The 24,984-nt window shown below is 42.3% G+C and overlaps 1 protein-coding gene across 5 annotated transcripts in view; it reads right to left on the reverse strand.

Moving 5' to 3' along the window:
* Positions 1 to 24,984, reverse strand: part of ANK3 (ankyrin 3) — a 333,606-nt gene that overhangs the window by 102,552 nt on the left and 206,070 nt on the right. For all 5 annotated transcript variants that reach the window (XM_057368385.1, XM_057368383.1, XM_057368382.1 and 2 more), the window contains exons 7-11: positions 24,000 to 24,098; positions 14,116 to 14,214; positions 7,301 to 7,399; positions 2,652 to 2,849; positions 754 to 852 (exon numbers count right to left, since the gene is read on the reverse strand). In XM_057368385.1, coding sequence (XP_057224368.1) covers positions 754 to 852; positions 2,652 to 2,849; positions 7,301 to 7,399; positions 14,116 to 14,214; positions 24,000 to 24,098 — 594 coding nt within the window. The remainder of the gene's footprint in view (positions 1 to 753; positions 853 to 2,651; positions 2,850 to 7,300; positions 7,400 to 14,115; positions 14,215 to 23,999; positions 24,099 to 24,984) is intronic.

The following is a 24,984-nucleotide window of genomic DNA, read 5'->3' on the forward strand; positions in this document are numbered from 1 at the left end:
ACCAACAGCCAGCCAGAGACTGCAGGAGGGCGTTTTGCTACCAAGAGAAGGAGAAAACTCAGTGAATCTCTGGAAACCCCATGATTTGGGCAGCTTCCCCACAGATATACACAAGTCCCAGAGGGCAGAAGTGGGGGAMTACTTGGAGTGAGGAACACTATATGGGATCTTTCTCCCTCTCCTAGCTTAGTACAACAGAAACACACGTAGATAAAAATTCCCATAGGTACTTTATGAATCTCTGCATTGTGCCATGAACTGGGTGCAGGCTGTCTCATGCTGGCTGAAGTGACAGCATATTCATTTCTGTCTAGCTGACTTGTGACATCCCATGATGGTAGGTGAATGTAACTTCTCTATGCAAAGCCCAAACAAGGTCTGAATTAAACCACCTCCAAAAAGAGAACTTGAGTGAAGCACAGTTTTCACCTTGATGTMTGTAACAGAACAAATTTCAYCCTCATCGCCTTAAATTACACAAAAAAAGATTGGCAGGAATGGAAGGTTTAGAAAAATTCTTCTGTTACATTTCACTTGTTATTCTCACTGTAATCCCAACATTTATTAGTTGTTTGTGATTCATTAGGGCAACTGACTTTATTGTTCAGTTATATTATTTCACAATACCTAGCTGAAAATTATTGTTGACTTGATTGGTCCATGCTCTTTCAGAAATGTTCAAATATTAATCAAGACAGTTACAATGAAATTTGGGGGAAAAGCACATACAAGCATGGAAAGACCATTTCTCACCTCAGTTACAGCTTGAATTGATGCACCGTGCTTTAGAAGAAGTTCCATTACTTTTATTCTGTTTTTCTTGCAGGCAATGTGAAGAGGTGTGAAACCATTCTGGAAATGAGAAAGAACATATTTTTTGATATCYCATGTGTCATTAAAAAAATAGGATTGGAATTCACATAAAAGATTTTTCAATTTTAACAAAATACCTCCCAAAATTTGTTTTGGCTTTACAAAATTTTTCGTGTAAAAGCAAGAAAAAATTTCTAAAAATATGAAGATCTATTTCACATACGTTGTCTTAACTATGCAATGTATTGCCCACTCCAGGAATTAATATATTTAAAAAATTCTCAATTCATGCAAAACTACCAAACCCCTCCTTTTTGCTTACCATATTCACTTTTAACAGGGTRGGGTTTTCTGCTGGAGTTTTTGGGCAATTTGGGGTAGGGTTTTTTTTGGTTGGTTTTCTTTCAACCTTTTAGAACTGCTGGTAAAAAGAGCACTTTTTATGAGTTCTGGAATTTACATCTTCTAAACTACTTTTAGTAGTTTGGTTTTTTTTTTTTTTTTTCATTCATTACCTGTCAGCTTACGGCAACCACAAGTATTTCACCCGTGCAATAGAGTGACCATTAGAATTACCATCTTATTTAGGGTGAGATGATGCCACAGAAAACAAGTAAATCAGGAAAATAAACTGTCCAGAGCATCCACGACTGGTACAGTAACATCAGAGCACTAAATACTGATGCTGCTATGTACAAAAAAGCCTTTGCAGAACATTCTGAAAACAASTGGCAGAGCTGGCTCTTCAGATTTGAGCAAAATTCCTCCTACTCAACCACTCTGAGTGAGGACCAGGGCAGAATAAAAGGAAATATTGCAACATTTAGGGCAGAAGGGCATTTGTGGCTGAGTTACCAGACCAAGAGAGGCCACTGCCAGCAACTCTAACAAGCTAAATCTGATGACAATTTGATTATWTCAGCAAGTAAAAATAAATCTTACAGGCCTACAAGCCTCCCMACTCACTGTTTATCAGGAACAAAGCTCCTAAGTCGTAATAGCTTGACCAAAGACACCTGAAGACAGGTTGATCTGACACAAAAAACAGAGGGGCTGAGAGAAAGAAATCTGTACAACCTGTGCTGTTTGCAAGAGAGCCAATCCCATTTTGCCTGTGAGGGTTTCAGGAGCTCATGGAACATTTCAGGAGTTGAAGGAGTTAGCATCAGGCCATGAAACCAGTCAACCCAGGTCATGTCTGAATGTAAATTTGTTTGGAATGGTTATTGAAGAACAAATCAAAGAGACATTTTGAATAGMATGGATTGTGATTGCAATTTGAACAAAAGGCATTAATGTGTTCTGTTTGTGTGCAGTTTAACAGCAATGATGTATTTTGCTGAAGTTGTTTTTAAAGCAGAAAGGTGTATGACTCCATTGATATAAAATACCACAAATACTCATTATCTAACTCATTCCTACTTTTTACTGTTCCACATCACTGAAAACTTATAAAAATGGCCTCAGTTTCAAAGGTTGCTATTAATTTTCTCTGTACAAACACTTGGAAAATGAGGATTCTCTCCATACCAAAACCACAGCAGTTACATCTGCAGCTGTTTCACCTATTCATAATCATTAAAAGCCACCACGAGGCAAAAACACTCCAGTTACACTAGAAATTCATAAATCACTGCTGACTGTCTGCAAGCAAAGGCCTTCTCTGATTGCAAAAGACATTATTAAGCACGAGACATTATCGAGTGCTCATTCTTGGCCACAGCAATGACAGCACATCCTCACTCTCAGCCATCACAGGCACAAAATAACTCCCCAGCAAGGCTCAGCACAACTCTGCAGGGAGTTTGGCTGGGAGCAGCCACCTGCTGTGTACTCACCAGTGCTTTGGCATTGGGATTGGCTTTTTTGTCCAAGAGAACCTTGGCCACCTTGTAGTGGCCGCAGTGGGCAGCGACGTGCAGCGCCGTCAGGTAGTCATTGGTGACATCGTCCACAGGCACGTTGTGCTGGATCAGGAGCTGAACACAGTTGAGATGATCCCCTTGTGTTGCCATGTGCAGYGGAGACAAACCATTCTGCCAACAGAAAGACCCAGCACGGGTGGGTTTAGAGGTTGCTCAAAGAAGGGAAACTCCTCCGCGCTGTGCTGGGAGCTGAGATTTATTTGTTGTATGAAGAATTTCATGAGCCCAGAGAGCGCCCAAAATAAACATAACGTGCTCAGTGTAGTGATGGGGGTTCCTACTCCAGAATGTGGACCTTGTTTGGTTGGAGTTTGTAGGCAGCCCCACACTGAAAAGCCGTCATAACATGCCAGCAAGGCTCTAAATGTAGCTGCTTTCAGTCAGTGTGGCTCAGAAAAGCCGCTCAATTTACACGAGCTGTGTGAGGAACAGCAYTTTGTGACTTTCAACACCTCAGCCAGGGAATTTTCTGGTTTTTAAAGCTGCATTAAACTCACCACTCTAACGTKGCYTGTRTATACYAGGCAYGACARCATAGATCAGAGCATCACTCAGCAATCATTGCAGCCTTCCCTCATCCCTCCACTCGTGTTTTCCTCAATTTGTGGTGTTCACAAGCTCACACCACATTACACAGCTCTGGAGACCACTCTCCCCAGTCCACATTGGTGAAACATCAAGAGTTTCAACTAAAAATCTCTGAATAAACCTCCATGCTGTGACCTACCAAGCTGTTCCACCAGGGATACCCCTGAGATAGATTCAGGTGCCAATGAACTGTTTCTTGCAGTGTTTAAAATAGTGAACAAGCTGCCAAAATATATTATATTTCCAGAGTAAAAGCATAGGAGAAAATTCTCAGAAACAGAGAGGATGGACACTATTTCATGATGAAAGATTAAAAATYATGCCAGAATGGAAGAGGCATTGATAGCAGTGGTACATAGCAACTTCTTCCAGTTGCACTTTTTTTACGACTCGATTCTTCTAATGCTAAAATTAGTTTCAAGTGCAGAAGCTATTCCTGTGGCAGCACACAATAGTTTATAACCTGCAGGTGACTGCCAGTACACTGTGTCTGCATGGGGAGACACAAATCTTCACTCACAGACTTCGCAGTGCCCTCGTGTGCCCGCAGCCAGCAAAGGCAGAGCAGGGATGAACCAGCCGAGATCTCAGGCACAGACTCTTCCCTCACCCTTCCCGGAGTAACAACCATTCAAAACAAAGGTGGAAATATGCAGTGAAATAATTTTTAAAATCCAGATGGGATGAGGATGGTGAGAGCAAACAGGCACATCCTGTCAGAACTGGAGAGCAGTCTACAGGCAGTGCTCAGACACGGATATTCTTGGACACTGCAGTATCTTTCAAGTGAGATTATCTCATGGGCATCTCACTCRTGATTTATGTTGGCTTGGATAAGCCTCCCTCCCATTCCCAAAGGCTACTACAGCAATTATCTGCATGGAAGCTTAATACCAGCAAGGCATTTTAAATGTTTTCACTGTCTTCTAGCGTAGTTAACTGTAGGACAAAAAAAAAAAAAGATAAATTTCCCTTGGTCACCAAGCCCTCCTGGTAGCAGCTTATAACTGATGATGCTTTTTAGGTGAGAGTAAAAAAATCATGAAACATTAAACACCTTTCAGCTCCATTTTTATAAGAAAGATCCTTCGGGTGTAAAGTGTCATTCTTCACAATAACAGCCAATAACCCAGGCTTATTAATGGAGTAAGAGATTGAGAAGTTGATATGGGACTCCCTCATAGGAGAGACCTGTACCAAAACACTGACATTGATGAAGAATGGAAGAAACAGGGCAGCTAGATGCCAATCTGAAAAATCAGAAAAAAACTTGACAAAATCTGTCATGGGCAAGAGAAGTGCAGCAGCTAGCCAGACTTCACACAGCAGCAAGAGACAAGAATAGATGCTAAAAAAGTTGATGAAGACAAAAAAAAAACCTGAAAATTGTCTTTTTTTATACCCTGAACCAGGCTTAATTCTGTTGCAGTAGAAGATACTCCATAATCTTCACAAGTCAGTTAATATTTCAATGCCCCATTCAAAATAAAAAAATATTACAGGTAAGTGTGTTCTCCAGTCTGACATCCTTCTTGTGAAAGACAACCCAATAATGACCTTTAGAAGTGATCTGGTACTTTAGGATGGAGCCACTTTATAAATACTCTTGCGTTACTGTTTTTTTTTTTTCAAAGATTGCCAAGAAAATATTAAAAGGGAAAGTAATTGAAGATTAATCAAMGATATTGACAGTCACATCATACCTTAAAACAACCAAACAAAAGAAACCCCAAACACAACAGGACCATGGAGATGACAATTATGGAGTTTCCTTTGTACCTTTGTATTGTGTCAAAGAGCTTTAATCCAGAGAAAGAAGAAAAAAAAAAATAAAGAGTGCCAAAGAAGTCTGAAAAACCATTAATTAAAAAAAAAAGATGGACATTTATTGTCAGGGATGTAATTTCTTACACAGAAAATCATTGGCATAATCAGGACTAGAACTCCCTTTTTATTTTGCCTGCAGAAAGCCCCATACAATCCATTAAGACACTGCCTTCCCTGAAAATAAATCTAAGGTTATTCCAGTGCAAAAAGGGGTCAGCACTACACTAAACCAACTATAGTAGGAAATAGCTATCAAGCTGCAGCCTGGTTATTATTCTGAAAGAGTTTTATATAACATGAGAAAACTTWGTAAAGTTCAAATTCTTTCAACAATGTGTCCTATTTCCAATAATATATGACTTGATTTGAAGAGAATGGAGCCACTTATTYTTGCAGAGGACAGTGCTGCAGTTTAGTGCCAAATCAATGAATTCATTTATGCCATTCAGAGGTGCAGCTACTTCCTCGCTCACCTTCTGAAAATGATGGAATTAACACATCAGAAGGAAATGCAGGAAGCTYTGTACTTCCTTCTGTTTGCTTTTTAACACATAACAGCTTTCCCTCWTCCAGAGGAGGCTCCTGTTTTGCAGAAGTTGTTTATATAAGCCTCCGCAGATCAACATCCAGTCTGTCTTTCTGCCTGAGGCAATTTCAAACCCACTATCCCATGTAATCTGCCTGATTTTGTCTAGTGAACTCTGAGCCAGGCTGGGAGAGTCTGCTCAGCAAGAGCAACAAATCCAAAACCTACAGCCCTTGAACAGCAGCCTAAGTTCAGGGCTAACACCTGAAAATAGTGTCAATGCAACAAAGAAATGTAGTTCCTAAGGAAAGGTTTTAATTTATGATGGTGGAAATGAAAGAAAGAGTTTATGTTTATGTAGGTGTTGTTTGGTTTGGTTTGTTGTTGTGGGGTTTGTCGTTTGGTTAGGGTTTTTGTGGTTTTGTTTCGGTGGTGGTTTGGGGTTTTTTTTTTTCCCCTTTCAGTAATAAAAAAAAGCGATCTGAGAGGGTAGAAGAGCCTTTCTCCCTGGAGTATGAGCTCTAGGCTCCAAGAGTGGCAGATGTGGCCCAGGGGTTCCCAGCCAGCCCCCTGTTGTTCTCCCGTGCTCATGGAGTTTGCAAGCCGGGGCTGTGGGAATCCATGGAAATTCCACAGGCAGGGGATGGGTGCAAAGTGTCTGTCAGATTATCCATGACAGCTCCTGCCAGTGACGCACTGAGCACAGCAAAGCTGGAGCCAACCTCCCCAAACAAATGCTAAATATACTCCAGTAAGGGAAAAAAAATCAGGGAGGAGAAAAGCAGAATATAGAAGGGTGCTGAGACAGAACAGGATGACAGAGAGAGAAAAGAAATAACAAGGGAACAGAAATGTTGCTGAAATACACAGGTTACAGACTGAGGGAAAAAAAATGTAATGGAAGGTTATCTTTAGAAAGGACCTCAACAAACTGCAGAGCCCAAATGTCATCCCGGATTGGGAAAGTCACGGATTGCGGTGGTGCAAAGCAGGCTGCTGCTCTGAGATTTGAAATCAGCAGTAAGAGCACAGCACAGACCACTGCCAGGAGGGTTCTGGCTTCCTTTAACAGCAGCCCSTGGGTCTAAAGCAATCTGTGCACCCCGGCACAGGTGATCTGAAACTCCCAGGAAGGATTTTGCGTGATAAACTGTCGAGAGATACAAAGTGGAGAGATACAAACTGGTAATCAGGCTAAGTCCTTAGGAAATACGAGCTGTCTCTGCAAGGGGACATTGCTCTATTTTTATCTCTTGTCTCTTCTCTAGCCTTAGGGTAAATTGGTACAAGCTGAAGATTTATTGTAATCACCGCGTATTTATGCCAGGATAGGCACAGAGATCTTCAGCTACTGGAATTCTGAGGGATAAGGCTACCACACAAGCCTTTTTGGTTGGCACAGAAATCTTTTCTTGTGTATCTCGATTTAACACATTTTACATATGCAGACGTGCGCTACATACGGCATTCACTTTGGAGAGCTCCCACACAGTTACTTTAAATAACTAAGAAATAGGAAAGTTATTGTCAAACCCTTAAACATATGAGACATACAGAATTACATTAGGAAAAAATCAAAAAAAGTGCAAGGATTATCCCAGCAGAAAAAAGTACCAATTACCTTGGTTTTGGAAAGAATAGGGGCACCACGATCCAGCAGCATTTCTACAACTTGTTCATGGCCACTTCTTGCTCCRCAGTGGAGGGGAGTCAACCCATCCTGTGGGTACAGAGGTAAAACTTATTAGTGTCAGACATGATAAAACYTTGCACATTTTTGTAAACACCTGTGATGACCTAAGATGCTCATGAATTCCTACAGGATGCTGCTCTTCTGAAAATGAACAGCTGAACCTGTTTGTTCAAGCCAGCAGAGMACATTCTGGCTCTGATTTTCTGAACATGTAAATAGTCACATCACACTGGTGCTCATGCAATGGTCTTCTTCCAGGCCCTCATTGCACATGCAAGAAAAAGATGAGATTGCACTTCAGGTACTTTTTCCTTGCATGCCTTTGAGCAAACTGGGTCTCTCATGTGTCAGCATGYGTCAAAGTCAGTGGACAGTCAGTTAGTCTGGGAGGAAAAAGAAAATTCCTACTCAGACTTTTTTATTACATTGATTTTTGACCAGTGTACAGCAGATGAGAAAACCATGGAARTATGTTGGATTCACTGCTGTCTCTTGTTGTGCAGACTGTACTTGTGTGACCTCCAGCTGAATGACTGGGCTGGAGTCAAGGCATACTGTCCATACCTCTTTTAGAATAGTAATGGTCAACATCCTATTGCTCGCTGCAAATAATGGTGTCACAGTTTTCAGAAACTTCAGGTTTTCACTTACAAGTCATAAAGGAAGGGTTTTTTTCACAGTGTGTTCCAGTACTCTTAAAAAAGAAATGTTGTATTGTCTAAAATATGAATCTCACATTGTTTGCATGTCAGGRATTATCTAAAATTCCTTCTCACGCATCCTATTTTCACTCCATGCACATGCCCTCCCTCTCCTAACAGCAAATATTATTAAGGTACCTCCTTAGTCACATTTTTCATGTGCAATTAAAATATTCCCTTGTGATAATTCCTAAACCACACTTCACTGGAGTAAGAGCTCAAATCCTACAAAGAGTGGAGGGCAGCCAGGGAGAGGGAGGCAGTGGTGCAGGGAGCCTTACACTCTCCTGCTTCTACTCTTTTACCTGCTCCTAATAAACCCAGGAAAGAGAGCAGATAGAAATGGTTATGATAAACCTTTTCTGCTGCTCTCATTTAAAACCTGCATGGTTTTCATTGTGCATGTTCCTGCATTTAAACGGCATATATTTTTGGCATAGATGAAGAAAATATTTTGGTTCAGACTTAACCCAGGGACTCATTTGTTCCCACAAGATGAATGCAGCTTGGCCCACAATGTTCTTACGGACACCTCTAAAGTAAATTCTATCATAATTTCTGCTTTTTCCTGTTATTTCAGCCCATAAAGTACYGGGAAGAGCATCTTGTTAAAATGATGTATACAAATACAAATTCAGGATGTATTGTGCAAAACATTCAAGTAAAGACAAAGAGAAAAGATACCAAAACCCACAAATGAMGTATTTTTCAGCTGAGTTGCAAATGTTTGGCCACAGCTTCACAAGTATTTTTTTCATATTTCTTATACCAGCAGTTTCCACAGGTAAGGGCATATAAAGTATTGAGCAGACACAAACAATTGAAATGAAAAATCACCTACACACAGAATAAACCAAACTTGTATGTGAAGGAAAATGCAGCCCAGCAAGGATAGGTAACTACAGACCTGGAGGCAGAGCTAAAGATCAGGGTGTGCATTAGATTGCTTATTGTTCTTAATTCCTTTAATTACCACTTCTTTTAATTCTGCAGGTACATCAAAATAGATCCTCAAGGAGATCAGGCACAGATTTTCCAGATTCAATGCCTCCCCAACTCATTTCACCAGCGAACCAAGGTTAGTACGTACCACGCTCACAGAGAATCAGACACATTTGATCATCTTCCAGTCCCTTCTCGACCCTTGCAGTGCTCCCAGAGCACAGTGTCCCGACCCTCTGTGGCAATCCCTGGCTGACAAGGTTTCTGTGGCTCAGGAGGAGTGGGCAGTCATGCTTGGCCAGCTGGAGCTCRCTCTGGGCCCCAGAGCAGTCACTACCATGGCATGTGACACAACATCMCAGTGCATGTGGGTGCCTGTTGGGACAGCTGATCTATGGCTGTTGTTAGCAGGATGTCAGCTCCCCCACTGCAAAGAGCAAATACACTCCAAGACAGGTAATTTAGCTGCACAGATTTTTTTTTTTTTAAAGTTTCAAAAGACACTGTCTATTCACTGGTTTAGTTAATTGCTACATGACACTTAGAGCAGGTAAAGAAATGTGCAGAGGCAATCTGAAATGCAGATCACAAAGCGTTCTTTTTTAAAAAGATAGATTCTGAGATAAAAACAGACTGCTCTGAGCTCAGCAAAGATTTCACTGACTTTGTCAGATTTTCTAGTTGCTTATTTACTGCTCACATAGACTATACGATGTGAAGCATGAAATATATTACATGTATTAGGAAGCAAACTTGCCTTAATATGAGAGTCTGYAATGGCTCAGAAAAACCATTACAAACGATTATTACAATAATCTGCAGATTAAGGACTCTGTAAGTATGCACTGACATGATAAATCATATCATCTGCATTATCTATCCCYCCAGAGAGCCTGAGAGCAGCTCCAGCAAAGCCAAGAGGACAATAGGAGGAGTTCTGATTAGGTACAAGCTTCCCATTAGCACTGCACACCCATCACTGGGGCTGCTGCCTGCTTTAGCTTTTATTCCAAACACATACACAAACACAAATAAATGAGACCTAAACTTCGTTTCTGGTCCCTGTTGAGACTCAGGCACCTGTGCAGCTCCCTGATCTTGTTTCAGTGGGGTCAAAACTGTGCTGAGACTGAGCCTCCCTGCTGCAGTGTTTCCTCACCAGCACGCATGGCTGTAAGGGACTCTTTACAGCCTGGGGTCAGCACAGAGCAGCCTCCCTGCAATCCCTGTCAATCCTCAGGGAGTGGCACAGTGGCATCCTCTGGGCTGTCTCCCAAAGCCTCAGCAACCACAGCTCTCCTATCAGCTTCTCAGCCAGTCCAAGAGCGATGAAACCAAGCACAATACTCAGTAAAAGCCCAAAGGTGCTGCAGATATTCAGCAGGAGCTTGTCAGAGGTGCAGCCAACTGCTGGAGATTGTCAAGGGCCCTGGCAGAAGCAGCAGGGATGCTGTCCCCTGGGCCAGAGGCTGACAGCACACACTCCCAGGGGAGCACTTACTGCTACCTGGCACAGCTCTGCATCCCACAGCCCTTCTGTGCTCCCAGACTCCTCAATCCTTCACTGCATTGGGCCATTCTGCCCCTTCTGGGCAATGGGGCAACAAACAGGGTTTGTGCTCCCAGAACGCCAAGGCAGCGCCAGTGTGGTTATTTCATAACTTAATACATGTGGTTTTTCTGGAGCAGCTTATGCATGAGCTGATGCATCTTCAAAGAGCATATCCCACATGTTTTCATGCAGATATGAGTGCTGGGCCTGTTATTTAGCTACAGAATCAGTAGAATGAAGATTACAAACACTTATTGTTAATCCAGGCTAAAACTTGCTTGCTGCCTGCTTCAGACACAAATTCACTTTGGCATGTACAGTATTATACAGCCAAAGCAAATCAAGCTAATTTAATCAACCTCTCTAATAAATTTTACTTTTTAAAGTCTTTTCTGGAAGACAGAAGAAACATAATTAGGGCAAAATTCAGTAAACATCTTACATGAGGCATTAAGAGACCTTTGGCCAGAATGTTAGCTGAAAACCAGAATGATTAAAGCTGCCCTGGCAGCATATAGTTCTTCAGGGTTACCCTTAAGGATTCAGGGTCCAGGCCCAAGAACTGGTTGCTAGACATCTCCCACACACAAAAAAAAAGTAAGAGATGGAAGACAAACAGCTGGTTAAAATAAACAATGTAACATAAATGTGAACTAAAACGGAAAAAAAGATTGCATGTCTGAGTCTCAAAATACTTGTAACATCATTTTTGGGATGTGTCTCACACGTTCTGTCAACTCCCAGCTATGGTGTACTGGTGTGTGAGAAGAGAATGGTGCTCATCAAATCCCAGTCCTAATGAATCCAGAGAAAGTGGGAGCTCCTGGATTCCTTCTACAATAATTTAAACAGGATGAGGATTTAGYCCTTCACGTTAACCTTTTGTGCAGTACTTCAGCACTACAGCTTCCTGGACCATCTGTCAGCAGCAAATGCAAATGCTCATGGAAATGACTAAGGAAAAGAAATCATTACCTCAACTTATTTATTGCTCAGGAAAGGCTTTATGTGAATTTCTCTATAAAATGATTATGTTTGTGAACAATAAGCACAGGCATTATGTGGAGAGTATTCCAGTAGSCCATACAGAGAATGGATTGCAGGAACAGACCACAAAATGCCAGCTGAATAGCTAAATCTATCCCATCTAGGAGTCAGAGCAGCAAATCCCAGCTCTGTTAGTGCTTGGTCAACAACACAAACCAGTATGTTCTGCATTCTCATTTAAAGCTGAAATACAGACCTGAAACAGGAGGAAAAAAGGCCTAAGAATTTCTGCCCCAGAGCAACAGAAACCAGCAATTTCAAAGGGTTTTTTTGTCCTTTCAGGTGAGTACAGAACCTTTGCCATTTACCTTTAAGAAGGCATTTTGTCTTCTGTAATCAACCTTTGCATTAAAGAATATAATAATATCCAAGAAAAAAAAACTATTTTAACAACAGCAACAACAAAAATCTGCTTATAGCTTACATATGATAGTTACATATGAAAGTTCTGTTCATCTCTTGAAAAAAGATAGGAATAAAGAGRGAGGTCTCACATTTATAAATGTGGTACTGGGAGCCTCACTTATTTTCACATGCAAATCCCACCTGTTATCAAGCTGTGTGTGCTTTCTGCACAGAACATACAAGGCTGGGCTCTGCCTGGGCATCCTGCTCATARGCAGGACTTGACACAAGTATCAGAAAAGACAGCTGCTCTTTGCCTTTCAATACATTCAGCAGTGGTGATGCTGCTGAAAAGGATGTAAAGGAGMAGAGCTTTTGTTATCCTGTATTTTTGTAGGGCCATTCTATATCTAGGACACTGAAAAGAACAGTGCTTAGAAAAAAAAAATGAAATATCTACAAAGTTGATACATCTTAATTGTTCAGCTGTGGAAAACACCACTGGGTCAGGTCAGAACAACAGGAGATATTTAGCAGGAACATGTGTTGTACCAGCTCACAGCAATTAATCTTTGCTATTGAATATGAAAACAGGCAGGCACTCCTGAAAAAACGCCCTTTTTTCACCCAGCACCACATCACTCTCAGCCTTCTATCGCTTTTCCTGCTGATCTGTGAATCTCCTGGTGCTGCTCCCTTTCCATCACGGAGCTGTCTGAGGCTCCGGGAGCCTCCTCGGCACAACCCAAACCCCAAATCCCAAACCCCAAACCCCMCCAGGATGAGTCAGTGCTGCCGGGAGCACAACCTCCACCCACTGGGTGCCAGCCAGCAATGCCTCCGGCACTGCCAGAGAGCCAGCAAGGACTGCCACACGAGCGAGAGGGGTTATGCAAATCCCTCCTGACTTCTGGAGAGGATGGCTGTTTGGGGAAACAGGCGGTCTCTGGGGGAAGCCAGAAAAAACAACCCACAGTCATCACTGCCTTCTGCCTCACTGGGAAGCTGTGCCAGACTCAGGAGCTGTTAATGCTCTGCCCTCTTCCTAGATCCTGTTTCCGTCCCAGCCTGTATTTTTAGTTACATAAATTATCCCAGCATCTGACCYCGGAGCTTGTGATACAGGAAATGAAGCACATCACGAATTTTCCTAACTAGAGGAACTAACTTGACTCCGACTATTTAAAGTACTGGTCCCTAATGTTTTGGACTGCAGTGGGCCATGCAAATACTTGCAGAAGGAAGCAACTMATCCCTCACCAAGTCCCTTTCTCCCTGCTCTGACCAAATGCACATCTGTCCCACCACAAGGCCCTCACACCCCCTCAGCCCAGTAGCTCTATGAAGCATGCAGGAGGCTGGTATTTTTGTCCAGAAATTATACCCACTGTCCACACTACCCACAAAAAGTCATCTTCCATGCACCCCCAATCAGAAAAAAACAGTAATATTTTAGAAATAAATCATCAGTGACTAAAGGTAGAAGAGCTGAAGAAAAACATGTGGAGAAAACAAAGAGATGACAAAATAAACTGACCCAGTTTCTGAATTTGCCAGAGGAAAAAAATATGTATGTGCCTAACRAGCATTGCAGGAAATCTCAGAGACTGCAGCAACACTGGAAAACTAAACAGAAACCTGTGAATACAGTAATAACTGTAGGAAAACTATTCTTAGGTGATAAATTTCTTTTGTTTAGAATGATTCTGGGGTAAATTACACAGACTAACTAAAAATAGAAAATAGAGAGGTGATAAATTAATATTTAATKAAAATTACAATTGTCAAAAAGTTACTGGGACAGCTCTTGAGGGTTACCTCGCATATACAGGAGCGTGCTGCAAAGACTGCCCTGACAGCCCACAGCACCACTGCTTCCAGGTTTACTTCCAAACATTTCAACTATTTCCTAATTAAATACTGGAAAAAAGAACATGGAAAGTGGTTGGCTCTGAGCTTTGCCATCCTTGGTGCTTCACGTACTGCTAGAAGAGATATAAAATGTTAGTACCCTACTGCAATAATTTCACRAAAAATAAATGCAGTGCAGCTGGAGTAGCCTGGCTGGAAGATGAATGATTTRAGCTCTACAGCAACACACAGGTCAGAGGCAATAACTCCACACAGTCACTTCCAGCACTCAAGCTTGAGCTTACCCTTGTTTTGGCATCAATTTTAGCTCCTCGATCAAGTAGGAGTTTGACCATATTTGCGTTTCCCCTTTTCGATGCAACATGCAACGGCGTGATATCATTCTGTGGAAGAAAAAAAACCATGAAAATAAATATGCATGTCTGTCTTTCAGGAGTTCCATTTTTGGTTTGCCCACAGAATGGATTATGCCCAATTTGCTAAAGCATAACAGTTTGTTTCCCTGGGAGTAGGAAAGCAAAAGGAGGCTGTGTTCAGTCACACATGTGAATTGCTTGGTCTGATACCCCAACATACACACAGTGAAGACAAAAATCAAGTTGTGGTTACAGTTGTAAGATGACATGATTATGCCTCAGCTCACAACTYCTGCTTAAGGGTTAAACTTWTGCAATTTTAMWAAATCCTAGCAATTTAACCCAGCCRTGGTTGTTTCTGAATGTGTRGCACTAAGGATTCACACMTCACAACTTCACTGGACTTGTAAGAGCCATAGAAAATAAATAAAACCATTACATCTGTAGACCTAATTAAAAAATTATGAGATGCCAAGACTGCTTATTTCCGAACATTATCAGCAGGCTCTGAAAGCCTGACAAGCACCTTGATTTCAGTCCCACTGTTAATTCTGCCTACCCAATGTGCTCTAATGGGTGGGATAGTGTGCTGGAAGGCAGGCTGTGGAGCAGTGTGTGTGCTTCCCTGGCTGGTGCCCGGCAGAGACACTGCACATCGAGGACAGTTACACAACCAACGCCTGCGCACGCCGAGCGCTGCTGGAACACGGCGCTGCCAGGACGTCTCTTCATGCTCTGATGAATCCTTTATCTCGTGGCCAATGAAGGGCTGCATATATCTGATGGTATGGAGCCAAGGGAATATAAAAGGGGCTAAATAGAGCTCCGGTGTGCAGGCAAACAGGACGGTAAAGGACGCGCTCCCGTGCGCTCGGGGGCAGTGCAAACAGCTGGCTGTGCTGAGCCTGGGAGCCGGCAGGAGATGCAGGAGTGGGTGTCCCCCCCAAAAAAAACACCCTGAGCAGCTGGGGAGGGGTAMAGGGTGTCTAACAGAGGTGTCTGGGCTGGCTAACAGAGCCTCTGCAGAACTGCAGGTGAGTGCAGTGACACAGGAGCAGCACCGAGGAAAGATCCCCTCGGAGATGTGACACGGTGACTCACAGATTATCATAACACCAAGCACCTCACGCAGTCGCTGCATTCTCATTTACACAGAATTTCACTATGAAGCTAACTCAGAGCTACTAAAGAAGACTAATTAATATTATCACAGAGRTAAAATACATGTTAGCAAGGTTAAATGACAGAGATTCTTTCTACAATATGCATGATCATTAGAGTATCAAAGTGATGACTGTGTCAGGGTAGCTTCTCATTCCTTTAAAAAACAAAGGAAAGCAAGAAGATGCTCAGCACATTTAACAAAAAGTGCAGCGTGCCTAGTCCTTTCAGGACTGTGTGATCACTTAAATATTTTGTGAGCTGGTTTTGAAAAAAAGGAATTAATTCTGTTTGACTGGGAGTTGACACYGGATATAATATGGGGTCACTACATTACTGTATCAGTCACAAAGAGGACAGAAAGAGAGAGAAGAAAAACAATTATGTGGAGATACTTTCTGCTTTTTCTCCCTTCCCAGTAGGAAAGATGTTACTGAGGTCAGAGGGAGAGCAAGATGAATTCTACCTTCCTGAGGAAAAAAAATGGTAAAGGAAATAACTTTGTGTCTTCAAATAAAGAGTACTGCAGGTAATTTAGGTTAAAGGAACACATTTTCCCACTTGCTGATGTTGATGGGCAAAGAGGTTAACTCAGCCTAACAGACCCTACTGCTTTCTTAATACATCAAAATAATTTAGTACTAATAATTTACTGCTCCATACTCAGACAAGAAGAAAAGCCTTTTCCAAGTATCAAGGAAGCAATGGAGGAGGAAGGGACAGCATTACAAAAGGCAGGAGWAATACYTGTTAGAAGTCTGGTTCTCATTCATCTCAACACTAATCTAAATTTACTGCAGCACAGGGGAGGGTATAACCACATAAGAATGTGCACTTTGGATCTGATTGTTTGCCAGTCAAAGCTCCTGTTGCCATAAATGAAGGAGAGCTGATTCTGGAATAGATGGATGAGTGCTGGCAAACACACACCTCAAAACCAAAAGAGATGACTACCAGTTGGCAGTTAAGGGTTTAGGTCATGCTGTATGTTTGCAGGAGAAAGGGAAAAAAATTAAAATATCCTCTTTCATGTTCAAAACCAAATCCTGTTCAAACWGCATTCATATTTCTGAGTTGCTACCTAAACTATTAGGACAGCACAATTTTCTCCCAGCTTCTGACAGGGGCAATTACCCCCAYTGGAAATGTGGGGAAATTCACYCCYAACATCTCAGGAAAACACTGTGAGGAAATGAAAAGAGAAAAAGAGAGCAGGCAAGTCTCTATTCAGAATTTAATTTTGTCATTTACCTATTTAAGCTTTTACTGGTGGCAAAGAATATGGAGCAATAATTCTGCTGGCTGAGAGCTCTGACTCCAAGCAGATGAAGAGGTGCATTCTGTGAATGCCTAAATAATGGCACAGTGATGTTCAGGCCAAGCAACTCCTCTTTGGTCAACACTGTCTCGTGCCAAGTTTTAAAGAATCACAGCTAGAGGTTTCATACCTATGGTTTTTCCCATCTCTCCTTTCACAATTAAGAACATGAACTGAGAAGTGAAAAAATCTTAGATTTCATCATTAATTTTTCTGATGACAAATCATAAAACAAGRAACTCAAAATTGAGTTATTTGTACTTGTCACAAGAAACTAGAGATAAAAAAAGCTTCATAATGTGTGCAACTTTGGTGTTGTTTATTAACAACAACTAAAACTGTAGTATCAGCAAACAAAATAGCCACCAAATGTAAGGTTCTGAATTCTTCAGTGTATCAACAGCATCTGCTGTCTTTTCAGTCTATTTTTATCTGTTTGATCTTCTAAAAATTTCTYCCTTTGTTCTTAAGATAGAATAGTAAATCAGGAAATTTTTGAAGATGTTTTCCTGCAGTCATAAAGCTGAAATGCCTTCCAAAAGTTGCCATTAAAAGGTGTGGTTCAGCTCCAGAATTCCTGCTGGAGCGCTGCYTGCCCTTGCTGTTGAAAAATCAGGTGCTGGGTAAGGTCTCAGGTAGAGCCCTCCACACTGAGATCCAATTTGTGARTTAACAAATTCTACAGGGAATATGAAGCGTTGCTTGTGAGAACAGCAAGCTAAACCCATGCAATAAATGCTCAAAGGATTATCAACTAGAACACAGCCTTTCCTCTCCTTCTTGGCAGATTTCCTGGGGCACATGACTTGAAGTGCTCTGAAACCGTACAGAGCTCAAAATGCAATGGATTAGGGGCACACAACTTTTTGTACATTTGTCAGCATTGTGGATGGTGGTTTTCCCATTGTCTCCATCCACTGCCTGCTGCAGCCCACATCCCCTCTCACAGGGCTCGTGCCTTCCTTCAGAGCCCCACAAAATCCCCAAATAGGTGGGTAAGGAGTGACTTGCTTTTACAGTCAGTGGCCTTTGCTTGTGCCTGATCAGAGGGAACACGAAGCCTTTCCAGCTGCAGCTCTCTATCTACAGCTTTGCAAGAGAACTCAAAAACCTGTGAGTTATCTTGTGTTGAGAAATGAGGCACCTAACATTTCCCATCTGAAATGAGATCAGCTGCCCTCTGGCACATGGCATGATCCATCACAGTTCACTGCAGCAGCCAGAATGAATCCTTTCTACCACAAATTAGCAACATGGTTGGAAGTCAAGACAYGGTTAAGAAGTCGAGAAAAAATTGGAAGTCAGGTTAAAATTGTCAGTGTGCAAAGTAAATCTTACATAGTTATATTTGAACGCATTTAGAAAAGCAGGAACTCCCCCTGGTTTCTGGTGTGCTTTGCTGCCCGATGGGATTGCCTCTTTCTCCCAGCACAGTTGGACTGTAGAAGCATAAGGATGCTAATAATAACTGAGAAAAGCAAATGCTTGCACTCACAGCTTCACATTGGGCTCAGAAGTACACCTTTAAAGGAAGGCACAAAACAAAGGGAAAACCTGTGCCTGTCATGTGCTGCATCGATTTAAATGCTGACTGAGCAGCTTATCACTGTGAAGACTCATTGCCAGCCACACTTGGTATTTCTCCTTGCTGCCAATGACAGAACTTACCTCCACCTCAGCTCTCCTCCCAGCCCCTCGGTGGAATGCAGTTTTAATCAGAAAAATTACACTCATCTGATTTCAAATTTCACTTCCTTGATTTAAAACAAACCACTACAGTTTCTTACCAAAATGCTTGGATCAACTTGGAATTTTAGTAAGATGGTTTTTCTCAATCCTCAACTGAGAGCAGACTCTAGGAAGAGCTTAATATTGACACAGAATGTGTGAACAAGACAGAAGCTGAAAACAGCCAGACTGCTACAGCAGAATTTTCTTTTACAGTCTGGAAAATCCCTCCAATCCAATTAAGCGTTTTTAAGGAAAGAGCACAATGGTGGTTGTTGCATACTGGAATTTTCAGCAGCACCACTGAAGTGACATTGCCACTATTATCAGATCCTGGAGGTATGGGAAGATTGTGGTGTACATTTAAAGATTGTCATATGCAACTATGCAGCTACACCAACACATTGGATATGGAAACACTCAATATTCTCCCCTGCCTTTTTCTGCAATTCAGAACTGAGGCTACAACACAACAGAATCCCTGCAGAGAAAAGTCTTATATTCTAGTRGCATTTACTGAGATCACTGAGGCTTGTATAGATGTTTCAGAAATTAAAGATGAAAATACATAATCAGATGCTKTCTAGGAAACCCTACAACAGTGCAAAAKTTTTCAGATTTTTTCCTCCTCTTCTTAATGGCAGGAAGTCTTACATTGTGCGATTTTAGTTCTTGTGTGCTTATARACTTCACTTTCTTTAGGGCTGAGATGTATAAAATGAATCCTGGAAGAAAAGAAGAAAGACTACAGCAAGGAGCTCCGATGGCAAACTACCACTGGGGAAATAAAGATGTTTTTCTCTTATGCCACTGTCACTTAGATATTGCCTGCTCTTTTTGATGGGCTAATGGTGTTCTGCTCCTCAGCCTCAGGGTCATCATTAATGCATGTTGTCCTCACACCACCCTCAAAATCACCAAATCCTCTCTCAACCTTCCAGCAAGCAAACTTTCTGCAGGCAAAGCCCAGCCCCAGTGGAAGTGAGATGTCCCCTAGGATCAGGAGTGCTGTGTGTCACCAAGGCTGTTCCCAGGGCTGGATGCAGTGTTGTGGCACAGTGATGAGCTCCTGCTTGCTGTGGCAASGAAGATACAGGGAGAGGTCATCTTCACACAGAGGGTTCCCTGGCTGCCTCAGCCTTCTGACTTGCTCCAGTACACAGTGGGTATGGGGGTAGTGTATGTGGGTATAGTGGGTATGGGTATTCTTTTAGCTGTTGCTCTGGAAGCTGAAGAGAATTTCATCCTCCCTTCCTTTCTAACCACTGTGMYCCTCAGAGACARGTGGGRCTTSAAAGGCATTTCCTCACCTGGGCTAARCAGAKCTTTCCACTGGAAGATCCTCTCARACAGAAGAAAGCKATCTGAAGACTCTGTGAACCCCCAAAAGATAACTTTTTCCTAATTATAATTCCCAGTTTATTCAAAACGCCTTCAAAATCATTAAAGCTCCAGGTAAGACATCAAATAAAGTTTGATTTAAAGGCAGAAGTGGTGGAGAAACAATAGTTTTGAAAGGACAGGGATTCATTTTACCAGTTGAAAAATGGATTAAACAGGTTCACTTCAAGGTGTCTGGCTGCCTTTCAGTTTGTAACCAGGATTCCTCCACAGTTCTCCAACATCAAGTGGCATTATCAGCAAAGAGAATGGTGCCTTGCAATCCTTCAAAGCCCAGGTGGTGACTGCATTTAAGTGTTAATGTGGCCAAGAAAGGAGGCTGACTTCACCCTTTATTCTCCTCCACTTCTTTAGTCTCTGGGACCGTCTCCCAATTAAGTAAGAGGGAAATATGGTGAGGCAATGAAGGGATTTCTGAAACTTTGAGGTGGTTTTGGAGAAGCACAGTCGGACACACAATAATGTACGACAGAAAAAGGATGATGAGTAGACATGAAATGCCTGTTACTCTGCAGTGTACACCCTGCCASTAATTGTGACAGGTTTTCTGTCGAGTTTGAGCCCAAGGAGACAAGCAGTTTGGAATGACTGTTTTTCCTTTGCTCCAAAATGGCAAACATCCAGCTGAATAAGGAGATCTTGTTTCACTGGAATGAGGTTAGGATGGTTCCCAGAGCTGCCTCCTTGTTCATAGGTGGAATAAAGGGCATCACAAGGCTGATTCACTGAAATGATTTCCATCCACCCCTACAGGGAGTTTGCAGCGCCACCTTCCCTGCACTCGCAGCAAGGCAAGAGAAGAAAGCAGAGATGCAGAAGTGCTAAAGAGCTCAAGGGAAGAGCTGACACGACATCAGTCACTTGGCTGCCAGAGTGCAAACCTGTGAAAGGAGGTGTGTTTCCAACCCCTAGCCCCTACAGTCAGCAGGCACACAGGCTGGCAGGCACGGTGACACCTGTAAGGCTCCTGGAGCTGTGCCTGGTGGTGGAGAACAGGGGACWGAGGCAGGCTGTGCCAGCTGAGAGCAGGCAGGTGTGCACCAGTGGGGCTGAGGGAGCAGCTGCTGCTCAAAATCACTGGGGACATCATTTCCTTACAGCACAGCACCACTGCTCGCCTCCTGCACACACAGTGAGAGGCAGCAGCAAGCTCATCTCTGTCCTTGCCTTCACTGCTGGAACCTCTTTCTTCCCTCAGGCCTCTCRGAAACACATTGCAAACAGCAGCTGAGGAGATTTCCTTTGCCACAGGCCTGCCCTCCTTTTCCCTACATCCTTTCAGCTCTCCTTCTCACCACACTTGCCCTTGGCCTTAAGGCTCAGAGCTCTGCCTTCATCCCACACATCCATTCACAATTTCTCCACCTTTCCCCACCCTGACTACACTGACAGTGGGAGCTGGCTATTTGTCCTGCCCTCACACATTTCATATTGCCCCCTCACACAAGTTTCTTCTGTTACCATACTCCTCCAAATCTCTGCCCCAAATCTGCACTTTCCTCAAGAGTTTGAACATAATTTGAGAGCTAGACAAGTTGTGTTGATTTGTATCTATTAAAGTATCTACAAGTGCATTTGACACTCCAACTTAAAGTTTGCTCTTTGCACTTCTGAAAGCTACACTGCGCACAGTAGTATTTTTTGGGTTACAAGCCTTCCATATCTTTGCTCTGTTGCTGATCTCACATTGTCAGCAACTCGAATAAGGGCCTTTCCTCCAGAGTGGATGGTGTTTACAGAAACTAAAACAAGTGGCATTGAGGTGGCAGTGAGCAGGCTGYAGCTGAGGGTCATTTTTAGTACCTGTTTTGCAGTGTGGGCAATCAAGGATCAAGCAAGAGCTTCTTGGTGCTGATAACTGCACCTTTCACACAGCTTCCACTGGCACTYTGCCTACAAACTCACTGCTCCACCAGAACCTAACCCACCTTTCCGTGCAGCAGTCTGATGAGCACTAAAGAACAAAATTCAACTCCATATTACAGTTATTTATGCTACAGTTCTTTCTGTCACAACAGCTTTATCCAGGTTTGCAGCTGCCATGSAGCGGGACGAGCTCTCTCCCTCTCTGGATCCCCCGCCCTGTATCACAAGCACAAACAAGMTTTCAGCACTCCCTGAGTCACAGCCTCAGCCCACTGCTCCTTCAGGCTGATGTCACTGCAGCCACACTTCCCCAGATATCCCACAACTCTGTCTTGCTCAACTAATGGAGGCAGAATTTAGAATGTTCAGATCTTGAAGAGGAGGCAAGAACGGTCTTATTACGCTGGATGGGCTCTCCACAAGTGTCCTTAATCCAAAACAGAGCTGCTAAAGACTAAGACTTATTATTTTATTAAAATAAGCACAGGCAGATGGTATTTAGTGCACTGTACTAAATGCTGCTAATTGCTAATGCAGTAGCATTGCTAATCCCTAATCTTGTTTCTGAGTGGGAAAGAGYTGACCCAAGACCCCATTTGTCTTCCTTGCTTCTGTGATTAGGGCTTATCAAATGCTCAGTGCCAAAGCTTAGGATGGTATGAAATGCCTTAATGCTCTAATCGGGTCACTTAAAGGACTTGGAAATCAGGGGTCAGTGCTATCAGCGAAAGCAAAGCAAGGGTTTGCAAGGCTCATCAGAAAAACTTTCCCGCATGTAAATGTGTCCCTCAATTCCAAAAGCACTGAAGCTTTTAGCTATACAAACTATCTAAAGTAAAATAGTGCAAACTCACATTTTTTTTTCATGCAAATGCTCTAAGTAGTATTATAGCATTTTTCCCCTTGCAAAAGAAATACACTTAACACATGATCAGAATCTCGGAAGAGGAGCTGCTGGATTAGCCATGTGACATAATTCCCCTCATAAATATATTTTGGAATTTACTGGGTGTTTTTTTTTTTTTAATTTTTTCTAATTTAATTGAAAGATTGCTTCAGAAAATCATTAGTTATGTTTAATGTTCCTTATTAAGCAATTATTAGTAATGTTATTTACTAAGATTTAATAGGAAGTATCTAAATTTCTAGACAACATTTATTCATGGTCAATCTATTTACTCTTGCATCAGCATTTGCCTGCACTTTGAATGCCTCACGTTCCCTTTGATTTTATGTCCCTATTGCCCTGGATCACTACCACATCTCTTCCCTGGCTTTGTTTGGTAAGGTTTGGTGAGCCAAAGCCTTGTACAGCCTCAGTTTGTTTTGCAGTTTATTTATTTAGTCTCATGCCTGGCAGTAGTAGAATTTACTGGGATCACTGATCTCTTGTAGATGTTTCAGAAATTGAAGATAAAAATACATAATCAGATGCTAGATGCTTTCTAGGAAACCCTACAACATAATTTTCCCACTTTTTTCCTCCTCTCCTTAATGGCAGGAAGTCTTATGTTGTGCAATTTTAGTGCTTGTGTGGTTATTTACTTCATTTTCTTCAAGGTTGAGATGTATAAAATGAATCCTGGAAGAAAAGAAAGACTACAGCAAGGAGCTCCTATGGCAAACTACCASTGGGGAAATAAAGATGTTTTTCTCTTATGCCACTGTCACTTAGATATTGCCTGCTCTTTTTGATGGGCTAATGGTGTCCATGCCTGGCACAATGATATTTCCTTGCCCTTCATACTGTACCCCTATCCTTCATGCTGTATCCCTACCCACATAAGTTTGGGTTTTTCCCCTGTTCTCCCAGCTCTAACTTCCCTCTATTGTTTCCTGTCTTTCTCCTGCTTACATTATGGACTCCACTCCTACATCTCCTTTCCCATCCTACTTGTCCAGTTTCTCAGATTTCCTTGAGGAATCACCTGCCTCTCACACGTGCAGAGGAGGCACAGATGCTTTATCCACCACCACACCTGYGTTTGCCATTCTCTGGGAGCAGCTGCACGGCAAGGAGGATCCAGCAGGGACACAACACTCCTGCCATCTGCTACAGCTACAGGTGGCAGCACTCGTGTCACTGGATGCCACCCCACCTTCTGCAAGGCTGGAACCATGAAAACAGCAGTTCCTTTTGATGAACACAAGTTTTTGGAGTTGAGAACTCRGCTCAGGTTCGGTTCAGCAGCCTGGGGAAAGCCCTTTAGGCCAGCTGGTGACAGAACAGCCCAGTCAGGTGACGCYCCGTGGCTGGTGAGAGCCTTCACACCTCAGTGCCAAGGTGCTGCCAGCTGGTGACTGGGCAAACTGAGCACAATTCAGATTCCACACTTACTCTGGCAGTGAAATCCACGGCAGCTCCCCGGTTCAACAGCAACGTGGCTACGTTGATGTTCCCATAGTGAGCAGCTATGTGGAGGGGAGTGAACCCGCTCTGGAAAAAAACAAAACAAAACACAACCAATAGATACTTTTTGTTAAATATCACACTAGTACTCCAAAATTCGCAGCACATCACTGACAAAAGCTAGTAACAGGAGTCTGCTGCAAGTCACCACTCCAATTCTGTACTAGTTTTCACTCACTGATGTTTATTTATAGTATCACAGAGAACCTAAATAAAATCATATTGCTATGCAGGAGGGGAAAAAAATTAACATAATTATTCTAGAAGATAAGAAGTTGARTAAAACTTTCAGTTATTCCAGAAAAACAGCAGCAAAACATTAGAGTGTTAAAGCAATGATCTGACTTTTATAAGAAATTAGCTTCTAAATAGAAATATATAGTTACTGGTATTATGTCAATCTCGCAAGTTAAATCTTTTAGAGACTTTTTGCAGTAGTTCAAATACAAGTCATTTAATGATATTTGCTAACTGATTTTTATAAATTCAAAGTAGATGCAAATGAAAATAACATCAAAGACTATTTTAAATTATTAATATGGGGTGTTTTTTTCCAAGGGTTAGCGCCATAAAGATCAGTCTCCCACTGTGGGCAATCACACTAGGTTATGTTCAGACACCACGAGTTACCACCCTAATTAAAAGAYGTCTTACTGATAAAATTACTTCACAGCTGATTTTCATATTTAAGTAGTTTTACTTCCTTTTAAAATAATGCTAAAACATGCAGCAATTCCATCAGTCCTGCAAAGTATGAAACCTTATGGGAACTAGATGCATTTCTAAATCATTAGCAAGCCATGCCAGCTGCCACTGCCTTGCTTCGGGAGTTTTGCAGCTCTGAAACCACTCTCAGATCATTCTATTTGCTGACACCATCAAGGTGAGTGTCATGCAGAAGCCTAGAATCAGA

This window comes from Malurus melanocephalus, unplaced genomic scaffold (assembly GCF_030028575.1).
Source record: "Malurus melanocephalus ecotype Western Australia unplaced genomic scaffold, MMel_1.1 scaffold_91, whole genome shotgun sequence".
Taxonomy (NCBI): domain Eukaryota; kingdom Metazoa; phylum Chordata; class Aves; order Passeriformes; family Maluridae; genus Malurus; species Malurus melanocephalus.